The sequence below is a fragment of the Capra hircus genome, chromosome 9, assembly GCF_001704415.2.
Source record: "Capra hircus breed San Clemente chromosome 9, ASM170441v1, whole genome shotgun sequence".
In the NCBI taxonomy this organism is placed as follows: domain Eukaryota; kingdom Metazoa; phylum Chordata; class Mammalia; order Artiodactyla; family Bovidae; genus Capra; species Capra hircus.
In genome coordinates this window covers 54,466,535-54,487,231 of record NC_030816.1, presented here as the reverse complement: position 1 = coordinate 54,487,231, position 20,697 = coordinate 54,466,535, and the positions used below count along the sequence as shown (strand labels likewise).

General features: G+C 37.5%; 1 protein-coding gene across 3 annotated transcripts in view; it reads right to left on the bottom strand.

The window, feature by feature from the left end:
- The window catches only part of LAMA2 (laminin subunit alpha 2), a 677,281-nt gene that overhangs the window by 496,173 nt on the left and 160,411 nt on the right, over positions 1–20,697 (bottom strand). For all 3 annotated transcript variants that reach the window (XM_005684731.3, XM_005684732.3, XM_018053196.1), the window contains exons 2-3: positions 19,769–19,939; positions 13,036–13,148 (exon numbers count right to left, since the gene is read on the bottom strand). In XM_005684731.3, coding sequence (XP_005684788.2) covers positions 13,036–13,148; positions 19,769–19,939 — 284 coding nt within the window. The remainder of the gene's footprint in view (positions 1–13,035; positions 13,149–19,768; positions 19,940–20,697) is intronic.

Below are 20,697 nucleotides of genomic sequence, written 5' to 3'. Positions count from 1 at the left end.
AATTCAACTACATACTGCTTACAAGAGACACTTCTTAAATATAAAAACCCCAGAGTAAACCAAAAAATCTATATTGTTTGTATAAACACTAACAAAGGAAGCTAGTGTGGCTACAAAAGCAAACCTTCCATATGGTAATGTATATGTTTCAATACTATGCTGTCATATGGAAGATTCACTTTTGTAGCTTCACTAGCTTCCTTTTTGTTAGTGTTTACATAATAAAATTTTTTTGGTTTATTCTGTGGTCTTTATATTGAAGGGATATATGTTGTGAGTAGTATGTAGTTGAATTGTTTATTTATCCAGGGAAGGTGCTGTATAACACAAGGAGGTCAACCCAGTGCACTGTGACAACCTAGAGGGATGGGAATGGGTGGGGGTAAAGGGAGGTTCAAGAGGGAGGGGACATAATTTCTTCAAGTTGCATGCCAAGCGAAATTTATAGGTAGCCTTCAAATACCCCAAGCTGTTTTTGAACTGTTAAACCAGCTTTCTTTTATTTTTTTAATATAAATTTATTTATTAAAAAAATTTTTTTTTAATTTTTCTGAGCACAGAAGAATTGATGCTTTTGAACTGTGGTGTTGGAGAAGACTCTTGAGAGTCCCTTGGACTGCAAGGAGATCCAACCCATCCATCCTAAAGGAGACCAGTCCTGGGTGTTCATGGGAAGGACTGATGTTGAAGCTGAAACTCCAATACTGTGGCCACCTGATGCGAAGAGCTGACTCATTGGAAAAGACCCTGATGCTGGGAAAATTGAAGGCAGGAGAAGGGGACGACAGAGGATGAGATGGTTGGATGGCATCACCGACTCAATGGACATGGATTTGGGTGGACTCCGAGAGTTGGTGATGGACAGGGAGGCCTCGTATGCTGCAGTTCATGGGATTGCAGAGAGTCGGACACGACTGAGTGACTGAACTGACCGATGGTGTATAACTGGGCTTCGCTGGTGGCTCAGACAGCAAAGAACCCACCTGCAATGCGGAGACCTGGGTTCTATCCGTTGCTTGGGAAGATTCCCTGTAGAAGGGCATGGCAACCCACTCCAGTATTCCTGCCTGGAGAATTCCCATGGACAGAGGAGCTTGCTGGGCTACAGTCCAAGGGATCACAGAGCTGGACATGACTGAATGACTAAGCACAGCATATAATGTATAACTATATATAATTATTATAGTAAGTGAAAACTAGACACCAAGAATATAGTGGGAGAATACACTATATTCTACCAACAGGAGGAAACAGTCGTCTTTCATGTGTGGAAGTCATCAGACAGTTGTGAAATATTGCCCACGTTCAGTCTATTTTAGGCAGTCCTGTTCAGACTTTCCATAACAGAATCAGTATGATTTAAAATTTTTAACAGATAGTTTCCCACAGATATTTAACAGATCTTTTCATCATGTATTATTATCTCTATTTTTAAATAAACAATTCTCTAAGTTACTCCCTGGTTTCAAGAATCATTTCCGAGGGCAGTCATCTTGACACTATTTGAAAGAGGACTTGCATCTCCAAAAAATTTACATTTTCATGATGTTGCAAGAGTTTAGTTTATTAGCTATTTACATCGAAACACAAAATATCCTTTGTCTAGAATCTTGTTTAAACAGCACTCTGATGGCATTTTCCCCCTTATATACATTTTTCCACTAGAAAATTTTAAAGTATCAATTAAAAAATTACAGTTCTAGACTTCTATGTTACAAAGGAAGACTTAAAATTTATTAAAATATGCTTTACCCCAATAAAGCTATAAATGTGGTAAAGTCACACAGATTATGACAAATATGACTGAAATTTAGAACCTGTTTAGTAAAAGGATTAGTAAGAAAACTTACTTCATGCTATTTAACCTGAGACTTAAAGGAAAAAGCATACATTTAAAAATGCATAGCATGTTTTATCATAAGAAACATGGTAAGAATATTTCTTCAAGTATCAGGTTTAATAAAATTCTTATACTATGAACTGATGTTTTCACTATTTATTCATTCAATGATTTATTCATTTAATATAAATCTATTAAATATAATATAAATCTATAGAATATCTCTTATATGTTGAGTACTACTCCAAGGGTTTAGAATGTGGCAATTCAAAAACAGAAAAGTATCTCACTCTTATGAAAATTTTAAAAGGCGAGATAAACAACATTCAACATAAATACAGATGGTCCTAGACTTACTATGCTTCACTTCAGACTTTGAATTTGGAACTTTTCCAGCCTTGAGATAAGTGGAATGATGCTCTCTTATGATGCTGAACAGGGCTGGGAACAGCAAGTCACGTCAGTCATGGGATCAGGAGAGTAAGAAACTGACACACTTATAACCACACTCTGTATGCACACAACCATTCTGTTCTTCACTTTCAGTACAGCATTCAACAAATTACTGGTGAAATATTTAACACTTTATTATTAGGAATGCCTGTGTTAGGTGATTTTTTTCAGTGTGTGTTCTGAGCATGTTTAAGGCACGCTCAGCTGAGCTATGATGTTTGGTAAGTTAGGTGTGTTAAACACATTTTCAGCCTATAATATTTTCAATTTGTTATTGGTTTATTGGAATGTGATCTCATCGTAAGTTGAGGAAAAGCTACAAAAAAAAAAAATGCAGTAAGTTAGGCAGCCACGTTAATAAGTTAGACAGCCATCATTCCATAGCAAATACATGGGTGGGGGGGAAGTAGAAACAGTGGCATATTTTATTTTACTGGCCTCCAAAATCACTATGGATGGTGACTACAGCCAGTAAACTAAAAGATGCTTGCTCCTTGGAAGAAAAGCTATGACAAAACAAGAGTGTGTATTAAAAACCTGAGACAGCACCTTGCCAACAAAGGTACATATAGTCAAAGATATGGTTTTCTAGTAGTCATGTACAGATTAAGTGTTAGACCACAAAGAAGGCTGAGTACCAAAGAATTGATGCTTACAAACTGCGGTGCTGGAGAAGACTCTTGAGAGTTCTTTGGACAGCAAGGAGATCAAACCAGTCAATCCTAAAGGAAATCAATGCTGGCTATTCACTGAAAGCTGAGACTCCAAAACTTTGGCCACTTGAAGTGAAGAACTGACCAACTGGAAAAGATCCTAATGCTGGGAAAGATTGAGGGCAAGAGGAGAAGGGGGCAACAGAGGATGAGATGGTTGGATGGCATCACCAACTCAATGGACATGAGTTTGAGCAAATTCTGGGAGATAGTGAAGGAGAGGGAAGCCTGGCGTGCTGCAGTCCTTGGGGTCACAAAGAGTTGGACATGACTGAGCAAATGAACAAGACAGCCATGAATTTTATGAAGAAAAATAAAGCAGGGAAATGGGTTAGGAAGTAGGGAGGGGTTTGCAAGTTTAAATAAGATTATCAAGGAAATTCCTGCAAAGAACAGGATATTTGAGCAAAATTCCAAAGGAAATAGGGAAACAGACTATATGAAAATAGAGGAAAATGATTCCAGACAGAAGAAACAGCAAGTGCAAGAGATTTCAAGAGCCAGTAAAGTAGCCAGTGGAGTAACTGAAAAGGGGAGATTGAGACCAGAGATGAAAGCAGGTAAGATAAAGAGCCTATAAATCCATGTGGGTAATTGTGCGTTTTCCATCAAGTGCCATTAAAGCTTTTGTGGAAGGAGTGATCTGATCTGATTTTGTAAGATCTGATATGATTTTGTGCTAAGATCAATGTGAGTGCAGTGCTGAAAGTAAAGTGAAGGGGAGACAACCAGAACTAATGTTCTACACAATACAGACCCTAAAGCTGGTAGTCACCTTTATTAGTGATTAAAAAGAAAGAAAGGAAATATAGCACTAAGTCGTGTCTGACTCCTTCGATCCCATAAGCTATAGCCTGCCAGGCTCCTCTGTGCATGGGGTTCTCCAGGCAAGAATACTGGAGTGGGTTGCCATTTCCTTTCCAGGGGACTTCCCAACCCAGGAATTGAACCCAGGTCTCCCACACTGCAGGGAGATGCTTTACCAACTGAGCTACCCAGGAAAGCAGTGATTAAAAGGTCAGCACAAATTCATTTAGAGAGAGAATATGCTTTCTAATTAACCACATATCCTACTTGTGACATGAATCAATGATCTTAAAAAAACACTAAAGTAAGGAACTGTGAATTTAATTATATTCTGCTATACTAAATAAGACATGTCATATAGGACATTTTGAATGTATAGATTATAATCTCCACTATAGTTATATATTCATCAATTTAGCAGTGACACAAATAATACCAATAAAAAAAATTCAGTGATTTGAAGAGCAATCATGAACCATACTTTCATCACATCTGCTGAATTCCTGACAGATGCTGAGTGCCATGAGGGATAGAAACAGTCTGTGAACTCTGTCTTCAAGAATGTGCAATCTAACAGGTCTCCAAGAGACAGATCAAACAGACTTTGTTGAAGACAATCATATTCAAATAGGACTATGTAAATTTTGCCTGACTTTTTAATATATCACGTGTGTGTCTTCCTTATTTATAGACGCGTGTGTGCTCAGTCACGCCTGCCTCTTTGAGCTCCCATGGACTGTAGCCTGCCAGGTTCCTCTGACCATGGAATTTTCCAGGCCAGAATACTGGAGTGGGTTGCCATTTCCTAATTCAGGAGATCTCAGCCCAGGGACTGAACACACTTCTCCTCCATCTCCTGCATTGGTAGGAAGATTCTGTACCACTGAGCCATCTAAGAAGCCCTTTTATTTATATAATGGGATATTAAATGCAGGAATATCATTTACAACCCCTTTCTACCTGTTAACTGTACCTATCCTATGCTTTTCATGCTTTACTATTACATAAGGGATTAATTACATTAACAGTTCAAGAAAAAATGGTTCTATGTAATTCACAAGAGTCCCTGATGGTTCTGTGGTAAGGAATCTGAATGCCAACGCAGGAGACATGGGTCCAATCCCTGAGTCAGGAACATCACCTGGAGAAGGAAATGGGAACCCACTCCAGTATTACTGTCTGGGAAATCCCACGAAGAGTGAAGCCTGGTAGGCCACAGTCCATGGCATCACAAAAGAGTCAGATATGACTGAGTGACTAAACAACAACATACTATTCACACAGATTTCAAAACTATAGTAATATTTGTATACAAATATTACTTCAATCTCCTCTAAAACATAGCTGTCTCTTTAAACTGTTAACCACTCTCACTAGATATGGTTCTATATGGTCAATGAATAAAATATTCAGGTCAATAAGATATAGAGTTGACCTCTGCAGTTGGAAGACAATCTTTCTTGACAAATGCATTTTTAGTTTTGGGGGATAAACCAGGAAGAGAAGGGAATTACTTATTGAAATAATGGAGATTCCCACATAACTAATTCTGTGGCGTACCTGGATTATATAGGAATGAATATAAATCTTTTTTTTAAAGGTCTTTTAAAAAGCTGCCCCTCTGTGTTTTAACCTACTTGCCAATCAACACCAAAGGGCAGGTCTAAGAAACTGGCCAGATTTTAAAAAGTCACAAAATGAGATTAGATATTCTAATACATATTGTAGTGAAAATCTGGTTAGATAAACATCTTATTAATCTTCACTTCCCTATTATTATCATTTAAATTGATGTATATTTTTCTTTGCCATTATACTGGGGATTTTTTTTTCAAGTTTATGCGGATACTAGGTTGTTTACAATAACTGTAATTGTCAGATGGAATTTAGTTGTTACATTGCTATTATCCTTATTTCAATTTCTTGCCATGATGTTATAATATTTATTTTGCTAATCTAGAAATCAGGGTACCAGCATGATTAAATTATTTGCTCAATATATGATGTGAGTAAATAGTAGAATTGGGAAAAATTAATAATTCCATAGTAATAAAAACCTAAAACAATTTGTAAAATAAGTACCTACTTTCTTCTCAGTAAGTATTATATTTTTCTAGTACTTACCTTGAATGTTAAAACACCAGAGAAATTCTCCAGTGTAATCTGTAATGATGTAATCAAGGAATGTAATGGTGACTGCTATTTAAAATAGCAATTTATTAAAAGTATTTCACAGAGAAGCCAACTATACATCGATGACAAAAAAATTAAAACTGGCACTTGTTGAAATTCATGCATTTCAAAATAAAAAGGAGAACTAATAAATGGTCAAACCTCTTGCCAAATCAATGGCAAATAAACATTTAGTGATATTTACCTATTCATTATAAAACTGATGCCCTTGTCTCCCAGCTGAATAATAGCCATATAATGATGAATAACCTCTTAATCCTTCATGCTGTAGGTGAAAAAGATTGAAGTTATGCTATTTTGAAGACATGCTGAAGTGTAGTAGAAAATGAGATCTGTTTTATGACAAAAGAGATGTTGGCTATACTCTACCATATACGTGAGAGGATAATCTGGTATTTCTTGAACCCAAACAATGTATGGACCCCTTGAAACTATATACCAAAAATTTTCCCTAAATTAGGTCTTCAGATACCAATTTAGTAAATACTGGCATAGTTTGGAGTCTGAATTCAGACAACTCAGGATGAAATTCCAGTCCTACCTATAGCAGGCTTTATTAAAAGGCCAAGTTACTCAACTTTTTAAAGTCTCAGTATTCTTCAGCTATTAAAAGGGATAATACTAGCTACCTTACTAGCTAATTGTGAGAAATAAGTGAAGTAATAAAGATGTTCACATTTTCTATGTTGCCAATGCATTATAATATGCCTTCCTGCAGCTTTGCTCCTTAAGTGAATAGGTTCTAAGAACCTATTCAGTTTGTCACTCCAAAGCCTGAAGCCAAACAAGAGGTCTAAAGTCCTTTCCTGTCTGTGGAATTCCCATACAAAATCTGGTAACAAAACCTGTTTAGCTTTTTATATCATTAAAGCATTGGCTAAATTAAAACCTTGAGACAAGCAGAAATAAGGATTTATTTCATTTTGTAGATTGCTTTCCCCTTCTCTTGAACACATGATGAGTTGATTTACAGGTGGTAAGAAGGGCTGAGGTGAATAAGGACATGGGTGGGCGCCATCTTGGGTTATGAGGCCATATGGGGACACATCTCTATACCACTTCCACTAGGTGTATTTCAGACAGCTAAATCAATCTTACAAACATATTTCTGCCACTTGTTTTGAAGACTGAACCATAAAAGATGTCTGAGTATTCACTCAACTTAAGGCCATTAAACGAAAGAGGTAAATGAGAGAACAGGAAAACACGTCCACAATACCTCTTGAGATACCATGTGAGGATGTATGAGGGGAGATGCAAAGAAAATGGGAAAATATCAATAAGTTTACTGAAAAAATGGGTTTTCAGATGCACACTTTGACCTGCAGAATAATGATCAGTATGTTGAATAAAAATGATTTAGTAAAAACTCATGATTGCATCATTCAGTTATGAATTAGAAGGGAAAATGCTGCTATTTTTAATAACAAATACAGACATACTTTGGAGATGCTGCAGGTTCAATTCCAGACCACTGCAATAATGTGAATATCTCAATAAAGTGAGTCATATGAATTTTTTTGGTTTCCCAGTGCATATAAAAGTTTACATTATACTGAAGCCTTTTAAGGGAGCAACAGTACTGTGTCTTAAAAAAACAAAATATCATATCTCAATTTTAAAATACTTTATTGCTAAAATATGCCAAATATAGCTGATCCTTCAGTGAGTCACCATCTTTTTGCTGGTATTGTCTCGATTGGAATTAATGGCTGCTGAATATCAAGGTAGTGGTTGCTAAATGTTGGGTGGTTGTGGCAATTTCTTAAAATAAGACAACATTGCTGCATTGATTTACTCTTCCTTTCATGAACAATTTCTCTGTAGCATGCAATGCTATTTGATAGCATTTCACCCAAATGCTTTCAAAATTGGAGTCAATCCTTTCAAATACTGCTGCTACTTTGTCAACTAAGATATGTAATATTCTAATTCCTTCTTTTGTCATGTCAACACTCCTTATGACATTGTCACCAGGAGTAGATTCCATGTCAGGGAACCAGTTTCCTTGGTCATCCATAAGAAGCAACTCCCCATCTGTTAATCATGAGGTTGCAGGAATTCAGTCATATCTCAAGCTCCAGTTCTAATTCCAGTTCTCTTGCTATTTCCACCTCATCTGTAGTACTTTCTCTACTGAAGTCTTGAACTACTCCAAGTCATCCACTAGGGTTAAAATCAACATTTTCCAAATTCCTATCAATGTTGATATTTTGAGCTCTTCCTAGGCATCACTAATTTCTTAATGCCATCTAGCATGTTGAATCCTTTCCAAAAATTCTCAATTTATTTTGCCCTGATCTATCAGAAGAATCACTATCTATGACAGCTGTAGTCTTACAAAATATATTTCTTAAATAATAATACAGAGGAGTTGAAATGATTCCTTGATCCATGGACTGCATAATGGATCTTGTGTTAGCGAGCATGAAAACCACATAAATCTTACTGTACATCTCTGTCAGAACTCTTGGGTGACCAGATGTGTTGTCAATGAGCAATAATATTATGAAAGAATCTTTTTTTTTTTTTTTTTTAGCAATAGTTCTCAATAGTAGGCTTAAAATATTCAGTAAACCACCTTGAAAACAGCTTGTGATCATCTAGGCTGTGTTGTTCAGTTTATAGAACACAGGTATAGTATTAACAGATGCATGATTCACATGGGCCCTGGGATTTCTGGAATTGGTAAATGGGCATTGGCCTTACCTTCAAGTCACCGGCTACATTAGCCCTTACAGGCTAAGAGAAAGTCGCCTGTCCTTTAAAGATTTTAAAGCCATGTATTGACTTCTTGTCTCTAGCTATTAAAGTCCTAGATGGCATCTTCTTCCAATAGAAGATTATTGAAAATCTGTTGTCCCCATTTTCATGATTATCCTCTGCATAACTTGCTGCAGCTTGCATCTCATCTACATCAGCACTTGCTGCTTTACTTGATGCTTATATGTTATGGGATGCCTTCTTTCTTTAAACCTCATAAATCATTCTCTACTGGCTTCACAGTTTTGTTCTGCAGCTTCCTCACCTCTCTCAGCCTCTGCACAATTGAACAGAGCTAGGGCGGTGTTGGAGAAGACTTTGAGAGTCCCTTGGACTGCAAGAAGACTCCAACCAGTCCATCCTAAAGGAGATCAGTCCTGTGAGTTCACTGGAAGGACTGATGCTGAAGTTGAAACTCCAATACTTTGGCCACTTGATGCTAAGAGTTGACTCATTGGAAAAGATCCTGATGCTGGGAGGGATTGGGGGCAGGAGGAGAAGGGGATGACAGAGGATGAGATGGCTGGATGGCATCACCAACTCGATGGACATGAGTTTGGGTAAACTCTGGGAGTTGGTGATGGACAGGGAGGCCTAGTGTGGTGCAACTCATGGGGTTGCAAAGAGTCAGACACAACAGAGTGACTGAACTGAACTAAACTGAGGGCCTAGCTCTGGATTAGGCTTTGGGTTAAGGGAAGGCTATAGCTAGTTTGATCTCCTGTCAATATCAATAAAATGTTCACAGGTCAGCAATAATGCTACCTTGCTTCCTAATCATTTGTGTATTCATTGCAGTGGCACTTTTAGTTTCCTTTAAGAACTTTTCCTTTGCATTCAAAACTTGACCAACTGTTGCAAGAGGACTAGCCTTCTGTCTATCTTGGCTTTTGACATGCCTTTCTCACTAAGCTTATTTAATTCTAGCTTTTGATCATAAAATGAGAGATATGCAACTGTTCCTTTCATTTGAACACTCAGAAGCTATTGTAAGGTTATTAACTGCAGGGTTAGTAATTTCAATGTTGCATGTCTCAGGCAATAAAAAGGCCCAAAGAGAGGAAGAGAGATGAGGAAATGACCGACTAGTGAGCAGTCAAAACACATGCAACAGTTACTAAATTCATCTTCTTATATAGGTCCATGGTTCATGGACCCCCAGAAGTTGTAATAGACCTTGCTGGTCCACTCCCTCCCACCTGACCCAGCTCATCTCACAGGGTCTGGGTGAAGAGGTTTCTCCCCACTACTTGCAGCACCAGGTTGGCATCTTTGGGGAGCTGTGGCTTTGGCACCTGGAACACAAGGCCTCTTACCACTGTGTCATGAGCGTGTCAGAGGCTCTGTCATACTCTCTGCCTCTAGGGTAGCGAGCATTCCTTCTGTTGCCACCATACCTAGGGTGAGTTCCACGGAAGGAAGGCTGCCAGCTTCCTTCACCTTCATATCCCCTGCCCTAGGGTACCAGAGCCCAGGCCTCTACATCTGGCTCAGGCAGAGTGCCAGCCACTTCGTAAACACCTTCATAAGCAGCCACATTTGGGGAAATAGAACAGAGGAAAGGACACTGAATGAGAAGTCTCATCATCTGGACGGCAGTCTTAACTTGGTACAAGCCAGGGGTGCAAGGGTATTTCTTCCTCCACCTGGGTCACAGAATGAAGACGACGCAGAGGAAAGCCACAGCTGACTCTTACAATCATGTTGCAAGAGTGAGAAAAAATCCTTTGTGAGATCAAGCTCTGAGCCTTTGGAGTGGGAGCGCTGACTCCAAGACCCTAGACTACCAGAGAACTAACCCCAAGGAGTATCAAACAGTGAGAACTCACACAAAGGAAACCACTTGAATAAAATACCTGGCAGCACCTAACCACCCTGTGCAGGACACCTCATCTAAACAAGCTCACTGCAGGTGGGTTCTTTACCACTAGGGCCATCTGGGAAGCCCTTACTCATTTTCTACTCATCAAAAAAAAAAAAAAAAAAAAGTTGTAATAGCAACATCAAAGCTCACTGGTCACAGATCACATATCAAATATAATAATAATGAAAAAGTTTGAAATACTGTAAGAATTACCAAAATATGACACAGAGACATGAAGTGAGCAGAGACAGTTAGGGAAATGGTGCCAAGAGACTTGTTGGCCACAGAGTTGTCACAATCCTCCAATTTAAAAAAAAAAACGCAATACCTGCAAAACACAATAAAATGAATCACTATCAAATGAGCTCTGCCTGTTAACACTACTGTGGTTGAGCTCAAAGAATAGTATACATGATCTGAGCAAATTATATTAATAGTTGAGTGTCTTGCTCCATGTGTGATCTAAAAGCGTAGGTGGAGAGTAAACCTGAGCAATGAAACATCACTATTTATTGATTCTCTATCCCAGGAGATGAACCAAGACAATAGACAGCAGACTCATTACTGACTGGAAAGTTAGCCTGCAACTTTTAGTGACCATATGACAGGGGACGACTGCTGTGACTGGCAAAGGATGAAGCTGTCTTTATCCAGAGAGGGATGAAGTCCGTTTTGACCCTAGGATTTTAAGGAATTCATGTACAAGATTTCACTAAAGCATAATTCATCAGTGTAGTAGTTTGCCTGCCTTCCCTGATTGTACTCTGAGACTTCCTGACAAATACTATTAACTCGAAGCTGCTATTCAGTTGCCCATATGAGTAGAAAATAAGCAAGGGCTTCCCAGATGGCGCTAGAGGTAAAGAACCCACCTGTGATGCAAGAAGATCCCCTTGAGGAGGGCATGGCAACCCACTCCCTTATTCTTGCCTGGAGAATCCCAAGGACAGAGAAGCCTGGAGGGCTACAGTCCATGGGGTTGCAGAGTCTGATACAACTGAAACGACTTAGCACGATGAGTAGAAACAAATCCACACCTGTCAGCAATTGCTACAGTACTGAATCCCTGCCACTACCCTGCTCCTCAGGTCAAAATGAGTTCCAGATAGGTGGAAAGAGTGTCTGCCTTGAGGCCCACCAAATAGCTCTTTGCAATTCTTGGATCTGGGGACCCTGGCTATAATGGGCCCTGAACCTAAGGGGGACAGTTTGTACTCCCATTGATGACAAACAGCATCCATTAGGGAGATGCCTGGGGCCCATCTGGCCTCCTGAGAATGTAACTAACTCCCATTGGCTGGTGCATTCCTCCACTGTGACCACACGTGAAAACACAACCTCTACAGTGTACAGTGTCTGTCATTAGCTATTTTAACTACATCTTCTCCACTAACCCCAAACTCCTCTGCTGTTCTGCGTCCACAGTGTCAGGGAGGATTGGCTGAGAGTCTTTCTTGTGCTGACTGCAGAGTGAGGGAGGAATAGGCTGACTTAAAGAAGCCTTCTAGGCTCAATATTTCCAGTCTCAGCCTTCAGTCAATCAAAGAAAATTTGTATTTGGAATAACAGTAAAATACAGGAACATTCTTTCAGTTTCCATCCTATTTGCAACCCTAGATAATTTGTGCTTATGGTTATTCTTGACTAAACATTTCAACCTGAGCTGAATATGGTGAACAGAAAGGAGAAAGAAATTAAGCATAGAAGGCACCTAGACCTGTGTGCCACAAACACACAAACTCCAACATCAACTTTTATACATCTACAATGCTTGTTACATCATTTACTGGCCCAAGTTTAAGTTAAGAATCAACTGCCACAGCTTGTTTAACTCTCAGTAATGAGAGGCAATTTACTCAAGAGCCTTGTTATCCAAGAATCTTTTAGTATATACACCATGAACAGAGTAGCAGCACTCTATTAGTTTAAAAGTTAAAATATGAGAATTCCCTGGTGGCCCAGTGGTTAGGACTCCACACTTTCATTGCTGAAGTAGTGCAGGTTTCATCCCTGGTTGGGGAACTAAGATTCTACATGACATGTGGTGTGATCAACAAAAATAAAATCTAAATGGTACTATTATATTTTTTGTGAAATTTTGTTGATCAATATTCTTATCATTAATCCTAATTAGTTAGAGGGTTAATTAGTCAGCTCCTAATTCAGTTTTAAATTCCTCATGTGAATTCATTTTAATTGTGCTTTAGAAATAAATGCCAAATAGTTTTAAATAACAATATACTAAATGAATAAGTCCTTTTGTCACTGTGTCAAGAAAATAATGGAGGGTAATAAAAGAGCATCCTTTCACCCAAGAACTAGTAAGTACACAAAATAGTAAATGCAAATACAATTTCAAAGAAGAAAATAATAAAATCAATAAATAAAAAGAGGCACTATACCTGCTGTAAATCCAGCGTAATTGTAACATAATGGTATTCAATTCCATTCTTAATACTGGGACTCTGCCACCAAGTGTTCTTGCCATCAATAGCATTTGTAATCGGGTGCCTCTCTATTGAATCAGCAGCAACATGAAAGAAGAAAAGATCATATAAAGAATTTATAGCTGTTTTTACAAGCAAAAAGCAAAACTAAGTTAAAACCATCACCATATGAATGTCAAACATTAAAATAATAGAAACAGAGAGAAACTGGCTTAATGTAGACTTTTTCACAGCACTCTGCAAGGTAGTATGAAATGGTTAAATACTTAAACTGTATGAGAAGATGCTGTTCAGCACTCTGGCTATCAACTAAAATGAGCAACTTTAAAGATAACTACAGAAATTAAGTGTGAAAAAATAATATTGAAATCTAATTGATGTGTCAGTCATTCACAGAAGCAAAAACTCTACTGTTTGAGGTGGCTCTAGTATGCCATCAACTTTGTGAACAGAAACATAAAATCCTGAATTGTGGTTGAAAGGTACTTGAAGATTTGCCCTTCTGACACATACATTATTACCAAGGCTTGGGCAATTCAATATGTATCTGGTTTTAATATAAAATGCTGTCAAATCCATCCTATGAGGCTTTTTGCAGTCAGTCCTCAATCTGCCAACTTTGTATGTAAACCATTGTTTAAAAATAAAATGAAAGATACTCCAAATCTTCCATTCAGGATGATACCCATTCATCCCCATAATCACTAACAGTGGGGTTCTGGACAATAAAAACAAGGATAGGACGGCACAATAAGGCATGGGTCTCCCCTGGCCTTTACTCCAAACAGATGAGAACAGGACCTATTGTGAGAAGTAAAGCAAGACTGGAGACAGAAAAGAGGAGGTGTGGATAATTGTTGCCACCCCCCTTGACAGTCCGTTCTTACAGTTCCTTCCTTCTTATAATCCTCAAAATTCACGGATTCCTTGCTTCTCCCACTTAGTTCCATCTCGCAGCAGCAACCACTGCCTCTGGAATGCCAAAATTCTTGTTCCTTTTTGGTTTGCAGTCATTCGTTCTTGTCTGTTATCTGTGCTACTTATTTCCCAAGTAATACAAGTTCTGCTCCTAATCCGACCCAGCTCAGGAACGGGTGAGGAGGCAGGAGTGAAAGGCTGTTGAGGATGTTCCTATTTCTATTCCCAGGGCTGCAGTAAGAGTTCTTAACTCCCTAACATCCCACTTGGAAGTCAGCCTATTTGAGTGCAGAAATGTAAACGGGACGAGGTTAGCTTCCCTGTTACTCTCTGGTAAATATGGATTAATTATTTGGAGTGTCAGTCCTGAGAACTTTTATAACACTAATCCTTTGGAAGGCTGTTTCAAATGAATGGCTATGATTTGGGAGAATGGCATTCTAACATGTATACTATCATGTAAGAATCGAATCGCCAGTCTATGTCTGACGCAGGATACAGCATGCTTGGGGCTGGTGCATGGGGATGACCCACAGAGACGTTATGGGGAGGGAGGTGGGAGGGGGGTTCATGTTTGGGAACACATGTAAGAATTAAAGATTTTAAAATTAAAAAAAAATAAATAAATAAAAATAAAAAGCTAAAAAAAAAGAATATTCTTTTATTAGAACATAATCTTTTTTGCAAATTGAAGGACTATTTCAAATAATAAACAAACCATATCACTATGAGTAACAATCATGGACTCTCAATCTGTGGACATAATGCAGTAATATACCCAGGTGTTTTAAAGATATTAGAGATGAAACCACGTAAGATTTGAATCATGAAGCTCTGGAGAATGAGAAGCTGGATAGTCCACCTGGATCCACCATTTAGCATTTAACTGCCCACGGACAAGTCACTTAAACTCTGTGTCATTATTGAAGTGAGGATAATAAAACTCTATTTATGGTACAAGTTTCCAAAATCTTAACTTTCAGAAAAGGTTAAAAAAATATATATGTGAAAGAGATTTGTGGAATTGATATGACTCCAAAATATATACCAATTGTGGAGTTATATCACAATTTGTGGTATAACTCAAATCGGAGTTACAGTTCTTTATTTCCCCAAGTAATAGTAGCATCCAGACTAGTGTTGCTACTACGGCTATTTAAGATATCATCACTTGTTTCATAAAATGGAGGATGTTTAAAAACAACAAAAGTTTTAAAAAATCATAATATTAAAATGAAAGAAAATTATTCAACAAGTATTCATTTTATCTTCATTAAAAAATTGGAATTTTGTTCTCATTTTCTCATTTTGCCATGGACCAGTAAAAATATTTTGGATGGGAACTGTCAACTCACAGAGCCACCAGAAGAACATTATAGTCATTAATATTCTAACCATTATTATGTATATGTGAAAAGTGAAAGTCACTTAGCTCTATCTGACTCTTTGCAACCCCAAGGACTGTAGCCCACCAGGCTCCTTTGTACACTGAATTCTCCAAGAAATACTGGAGCATATACATAGAATGAATTATGTATCTGTTCAAAATATGCAGGATTCTGAATCTTTACTGGGGATAAATTATATTTAATAAAAATTTTTAAAATGAAAACCACTCAGGCCTCAATGCAAAAGAAATCTGAGGGTAAAATAAAAACCATCTTTCAAAAATTTATAAAAAAACAGAATATTTATTAAATTTGCCATTTTCAGACTGTGAACATATTTTTTATATATTAATTTTATTAACATAGTCTGCTATAACTTCCTTAATTGAAAATAAAAGGTTTTTATCTTTGATTTACTTATGGTAATATGACTTTACAGAACAAGACAAAAATAATCTATTTATATCGGCAAATTATTTAATTCAAATGAACAGCCTGATGGACTTTGTTTTCTACCACGTCTTATTATAATAGCAGTCCACTGAGATGAGACAGCTTATCTCATTAATGAAAACCAAAATTGCTGAATAAATTTAATAATTTAGCACTAGTTAACTTATTCTGCTGAAGACAGGGAAAATGTTAGGTCTTTATAATAACAACAAATACCTGAAGATAACCAAATATCAAATAAATGCCCTTGGTGGTATGAGTGGGTGCTGAAATCGGCACATTTAGTAATCAGAACCATAAATGAAATATTACTTGCATTGCTTCTGAAGAAAAATAAATATCACAGCATATGTTCCTTAAACATCCTCCAAAGCCTTCTTTCCAGATTGTGGGTTTAACATGTGATAGAAAAATATGCACACAATCACATTTCCAAATCACACTTGTGGCTTGTAGGTAATTGTGAAAGGAGCTATCTAATTGGAAATTTTGAAATCTACCACCTCAGGTTAAATTGATATGAAAATTAGTCATGAAAAGGAAGACTGGGAGATGAATCAACAATTAACCATAATCCCTATTGTGAAAGCTTAATCATAATTAATTTGCAAGTACTGATTAATTGTTGGCATATTTCCTTTATTTAAAAAGAGATAGAAACTTATAACATTCTCATAGTTTCTCAAGTCAATCCAAAGGCTAACTGCAACTGAAAATTGGCAAGGGAATCGTTGATGAAGTAAAACTTTCAAACTGCTATTTTAATTGGAAAGCACAATCCATTAATAGCCAGGAGGTTCAAATTTCCCTTTCTTTGTGTGGTAATTAAGTACAGACCTTCCAGATTCATTCTAGCTGTTCAGTCAGTTTGTGGAATTTTATCATCTGTTGCTCCAACTTTTACTAAACTATATCCATGTGGATTACTGCTACTTTTTTTTTATTCTTGTGGTGTATTATTCTTTCTAAATTTCTGATTTCAAAACCATTACTTTGAAATGTAATGAAGCATTACACTTCATTCAAAATTAGTCACATGAAGTAGATTTAGGATGTGATAAGTTTTAAAATGGAGAAGGCAATGGCACCCCACTCCAGTACTCTTGCCTGGAAAATCCCATGGGTGGAGGAGCCTGGTGGGCTGCAGTCCATGAGGTCGCTAAGAGTCGGACACGACTGAGCAACTTCACTTTCACTTTTCACTTTCATGCATTGGAGAGGGAAATGGCAACCCACTCCAGTGTTCTTGCCTGGAGAATCTCAGGGACAGGGGAGCCTGGTGGGCTGCCATCTATGGGGTCGCATAGAGTCGGACACGACTGAAGTGACATAGCAGTAGTAGTAGTAAGTTTTAAAAACTTACCACAAGTAAATAAAATGGGAAATGGGAAATGTAACTCATATTTGTCTTGCTTTGCTAAAACAATTATTCACTCTTTGTCTTGCCAAAATATAGATGTCTTCCATTGAGAAACAAGAGACCCTGAATATGGAACTCTGAAGAGCAGAGTGACATTCACGCAAGGACTTAACTTGGTGAATACATCTCACTCATTTCCTAACAAAATGTCTACTCAATTATGGTCTACCTAAATCTTTGTACCTTCCTTCCATCTGTATCTGTATACACATTTCCTTCAGTTTCTCCTTTTCTGGAATGCCTTTCCCTCTAATTCAGGTTTTTAAACCCTTTCTGAGTCTGACAACCTTCTTGGAACTTTTTGCTACCTCAGGTCCCACTGATGTTTTTTTTCTTCAAAATTCTACATCATTAATGACATGTACCCTAAGGTATAGACCTGAGTTTACTCCCTTGAATATTTGTTAAATTGCCCTTTATACCCAAATGCTGTTTATCCTAACATTGTACAGGAACTATAAATACTTATATATACATGTATGTATATACTTATATACATGTATAGATAGTCCTACATATATACACATGCATGTATATATGCACACATGCAAATACACATATATATGATTTTACAAACTTTAACTCTCTCTCTGCTTGACCCATCCTCAAAACACCCTCAACCACCCCTATAATCCCCTCCCAATCATTTCATGTCTCTGGACTTTCTCACATTCAATGAAATCAAGGCCACCGATTCTTGCACCAAAGGCAATTTTCTTCCATGAAGCTTCATCTTCTTCCCTAATGAACCTACAGTTCATAGTCCATCAATTCATTTATTTTCTAGTCTTTACCTCAATTTTTTTGTCCTGATGTCTCCCTTACTCTGACCTCAGCTTTGGCCCATACTATTCTATATAAGAATAGCAAATAGATAGGACGTGTTCTAATATCCCCCCTCCTATACCAATAACAATCTACATCTTAGAAAATAATGAGAGTCATTTAAAAGGTAAGAAAGGTTTCTGAAGCTTGGTTTCTTAACTGTTTCTTGAAAACATTCTGCGATATATAAGACCAGCAATTGTATTCACAAAAGTCCCAGTTCTTCAAACATAACAATATTAAAGTTTTCAGCATCTCTAAACTGTATAATAGAGACAGGACTATGCAATCTTCCCTTTAACCAGCTCCAAGAAAGAATGCAAGGTACCTCCCAGCTTTCTTTCAAGTCAAAAAATATAAATTCTGAGAAAAAGCTTTTTCACTTTATAAGCATCTCAACTTTAAACCAAAAGAGAGGAAAAACTAATTTTTTAAATAATATAATTGTGAAACTGTATTTCTACTGTAATTTGCCTCACTGATAGTAAGTATTCACTGCATTAATATCTCCAATATTTCATGATTTCTCAATGTATGTCTACAAATCAACTCCCATGTCTAGAATTATCTCACACCATTTTCCCCTTATCCATATAAATTCTTTACTTAGTGAACCTAATTTCTTATAGCTCTCTGAATATATCATGATGTTTCCTATCTTCAAATTTCTGTATGCTTTTATATATATATATATTAATTTTCCCATTTTCATCTTACTAACCCTTATTTTCTAAGCATATGGGTCATTTTTTCCCCAGGAATCCCTAGGTGTTCCCTTAGCACTCAATTTACTTTTTTGTCTCCCCTATTTCCGTTCCTAAGTCTTTAAGTCAAGGGCTATGTATGATTCAACACTCTGCTTCAGAACAATGCATTACCAGGAGCCTGTCTTCAAACGCTTGCTGAATAAATGCATGAATGAGTCTGAGATATTAGTGTGGTTTCTAGAGGCCAACCAAGAGAGCTTTGTATGACACTTCTCCTTAAAACACTATTCCTCTGGTATTTAAGCATGCAGACTTGTTCCAGACCTCTGACACTTTAATTTGCAACCATTTCTAACTACTTGTAGTTCTCCCAGCAAGTATGTTTTCTATCTTATTCTGAGCCCCTCCTCCTGGTGTTCGTTCTCTTCCCTCTGTCTCCTCTTTATATTCTCAGCTCATATTTACCCTTGGATCTCAGTTCAGATGCCCTTCTGGCAACCCTCCAGCTATACCAGGACTGAATCCGTGACTCTTCTCCTTCTCCCTGAAGCCCCTATGCTGATTCTTTCCTTGATGCCTACCACACTCTACAGCAATAATCTGCTTCTTGCCACTTGTTCAACTGAGCCAGAGACCACATCTTACTCCTGCTATTCCTAGTACAGTACCTGGACATAGTGACTACTAACCTACTAAAGCCTTTATTAATAACCACACCCTCAGACACTTTTCTGCAGGCAGTAAAGTCAATGACTGCCACAGGTCTTCAGCTAGAAAACTCTCTGCAAGCACCATAAACACTACACGTAGGGAATTCTAATGTTTGTCAAGAGACAGAGAAGGGCTGTAAAGCTCACAGTGGAAGAAAAGATCTAGAAATTGAGAAGACAAGCCCTTTGACTTTAATGCACTTTGGTCTCAACATTCTCAGTGATATCTTCCACCCAATTCCATACAAGTTAATCCTAAATACATACGGTATGGATTGCTGCTGTTTTGATTGCAGATCCGACATTGAGGGTTCCTCACCGGCTGCCCAGGGACATGTTCTACCAATTTGCAATACATTTCGGGTCCTTTCTCTCCACATGTTGCATTTGTGGTGATGAGGGCATTGGAAGCAAGATTCAGGACAGCAGGGAATAAACCTGAAAAAGATGAACAAATGAAGGTGCGTGGGATGATTTTATTGCATTTTAAAATGAAATTAAGATAGGATGCTTTCCAAAGCATTAAATGAAAATAGAATAATCAGTGATAATTAAATATCTGACTTAATTAAGTAGACTACATAAATAGCATGTGTTATCAAACTAGCATTTTTTTCTGGGTCTTAAATATGAATTCTAAAACTATCTTCTTAATTTTTAACCTTTACTACTTAATTAGAAAGTCCTGTCTCTAAAACACACTTTTAAAAAGTTTGCTCATGTTATTGGCACAAGTCTTACTGAAATTTCCATCCTGCATTTCAGCTGTTTTATGAAATGTGTCAGGTTACAATTTTTAAAATAATTAGCTCATCCCAGAACATACTCTATCTACCTTTATACACTAAGTTCTCTATGCTAGTAAATAATATGTGATTAAACAAACAAGGTTTCTCTTCTGTCTTTCATCACTACTTTACATCTGTTGATTTTGCTTTAGTAGCTCAGTCGTGTGTGACTCATTTGCGATTGCATGGACTGTAGCCTGCCAGGCTTCTCTGTCCATGGGATTCCCTAGGCAAGAATACTAGAGAGGCTTGACATTTCCTACTCCAGTTTTGCATCTAGCTGTACAATTATTATTTTATAAAATATATGTTGAGCACACACTACACCAGATCCCATAAAAGATTTGAGAATGAAAATACCATTAAGATGGGCTTACTGTGGGAAGTGATCCTGAACTGTATCTTGGC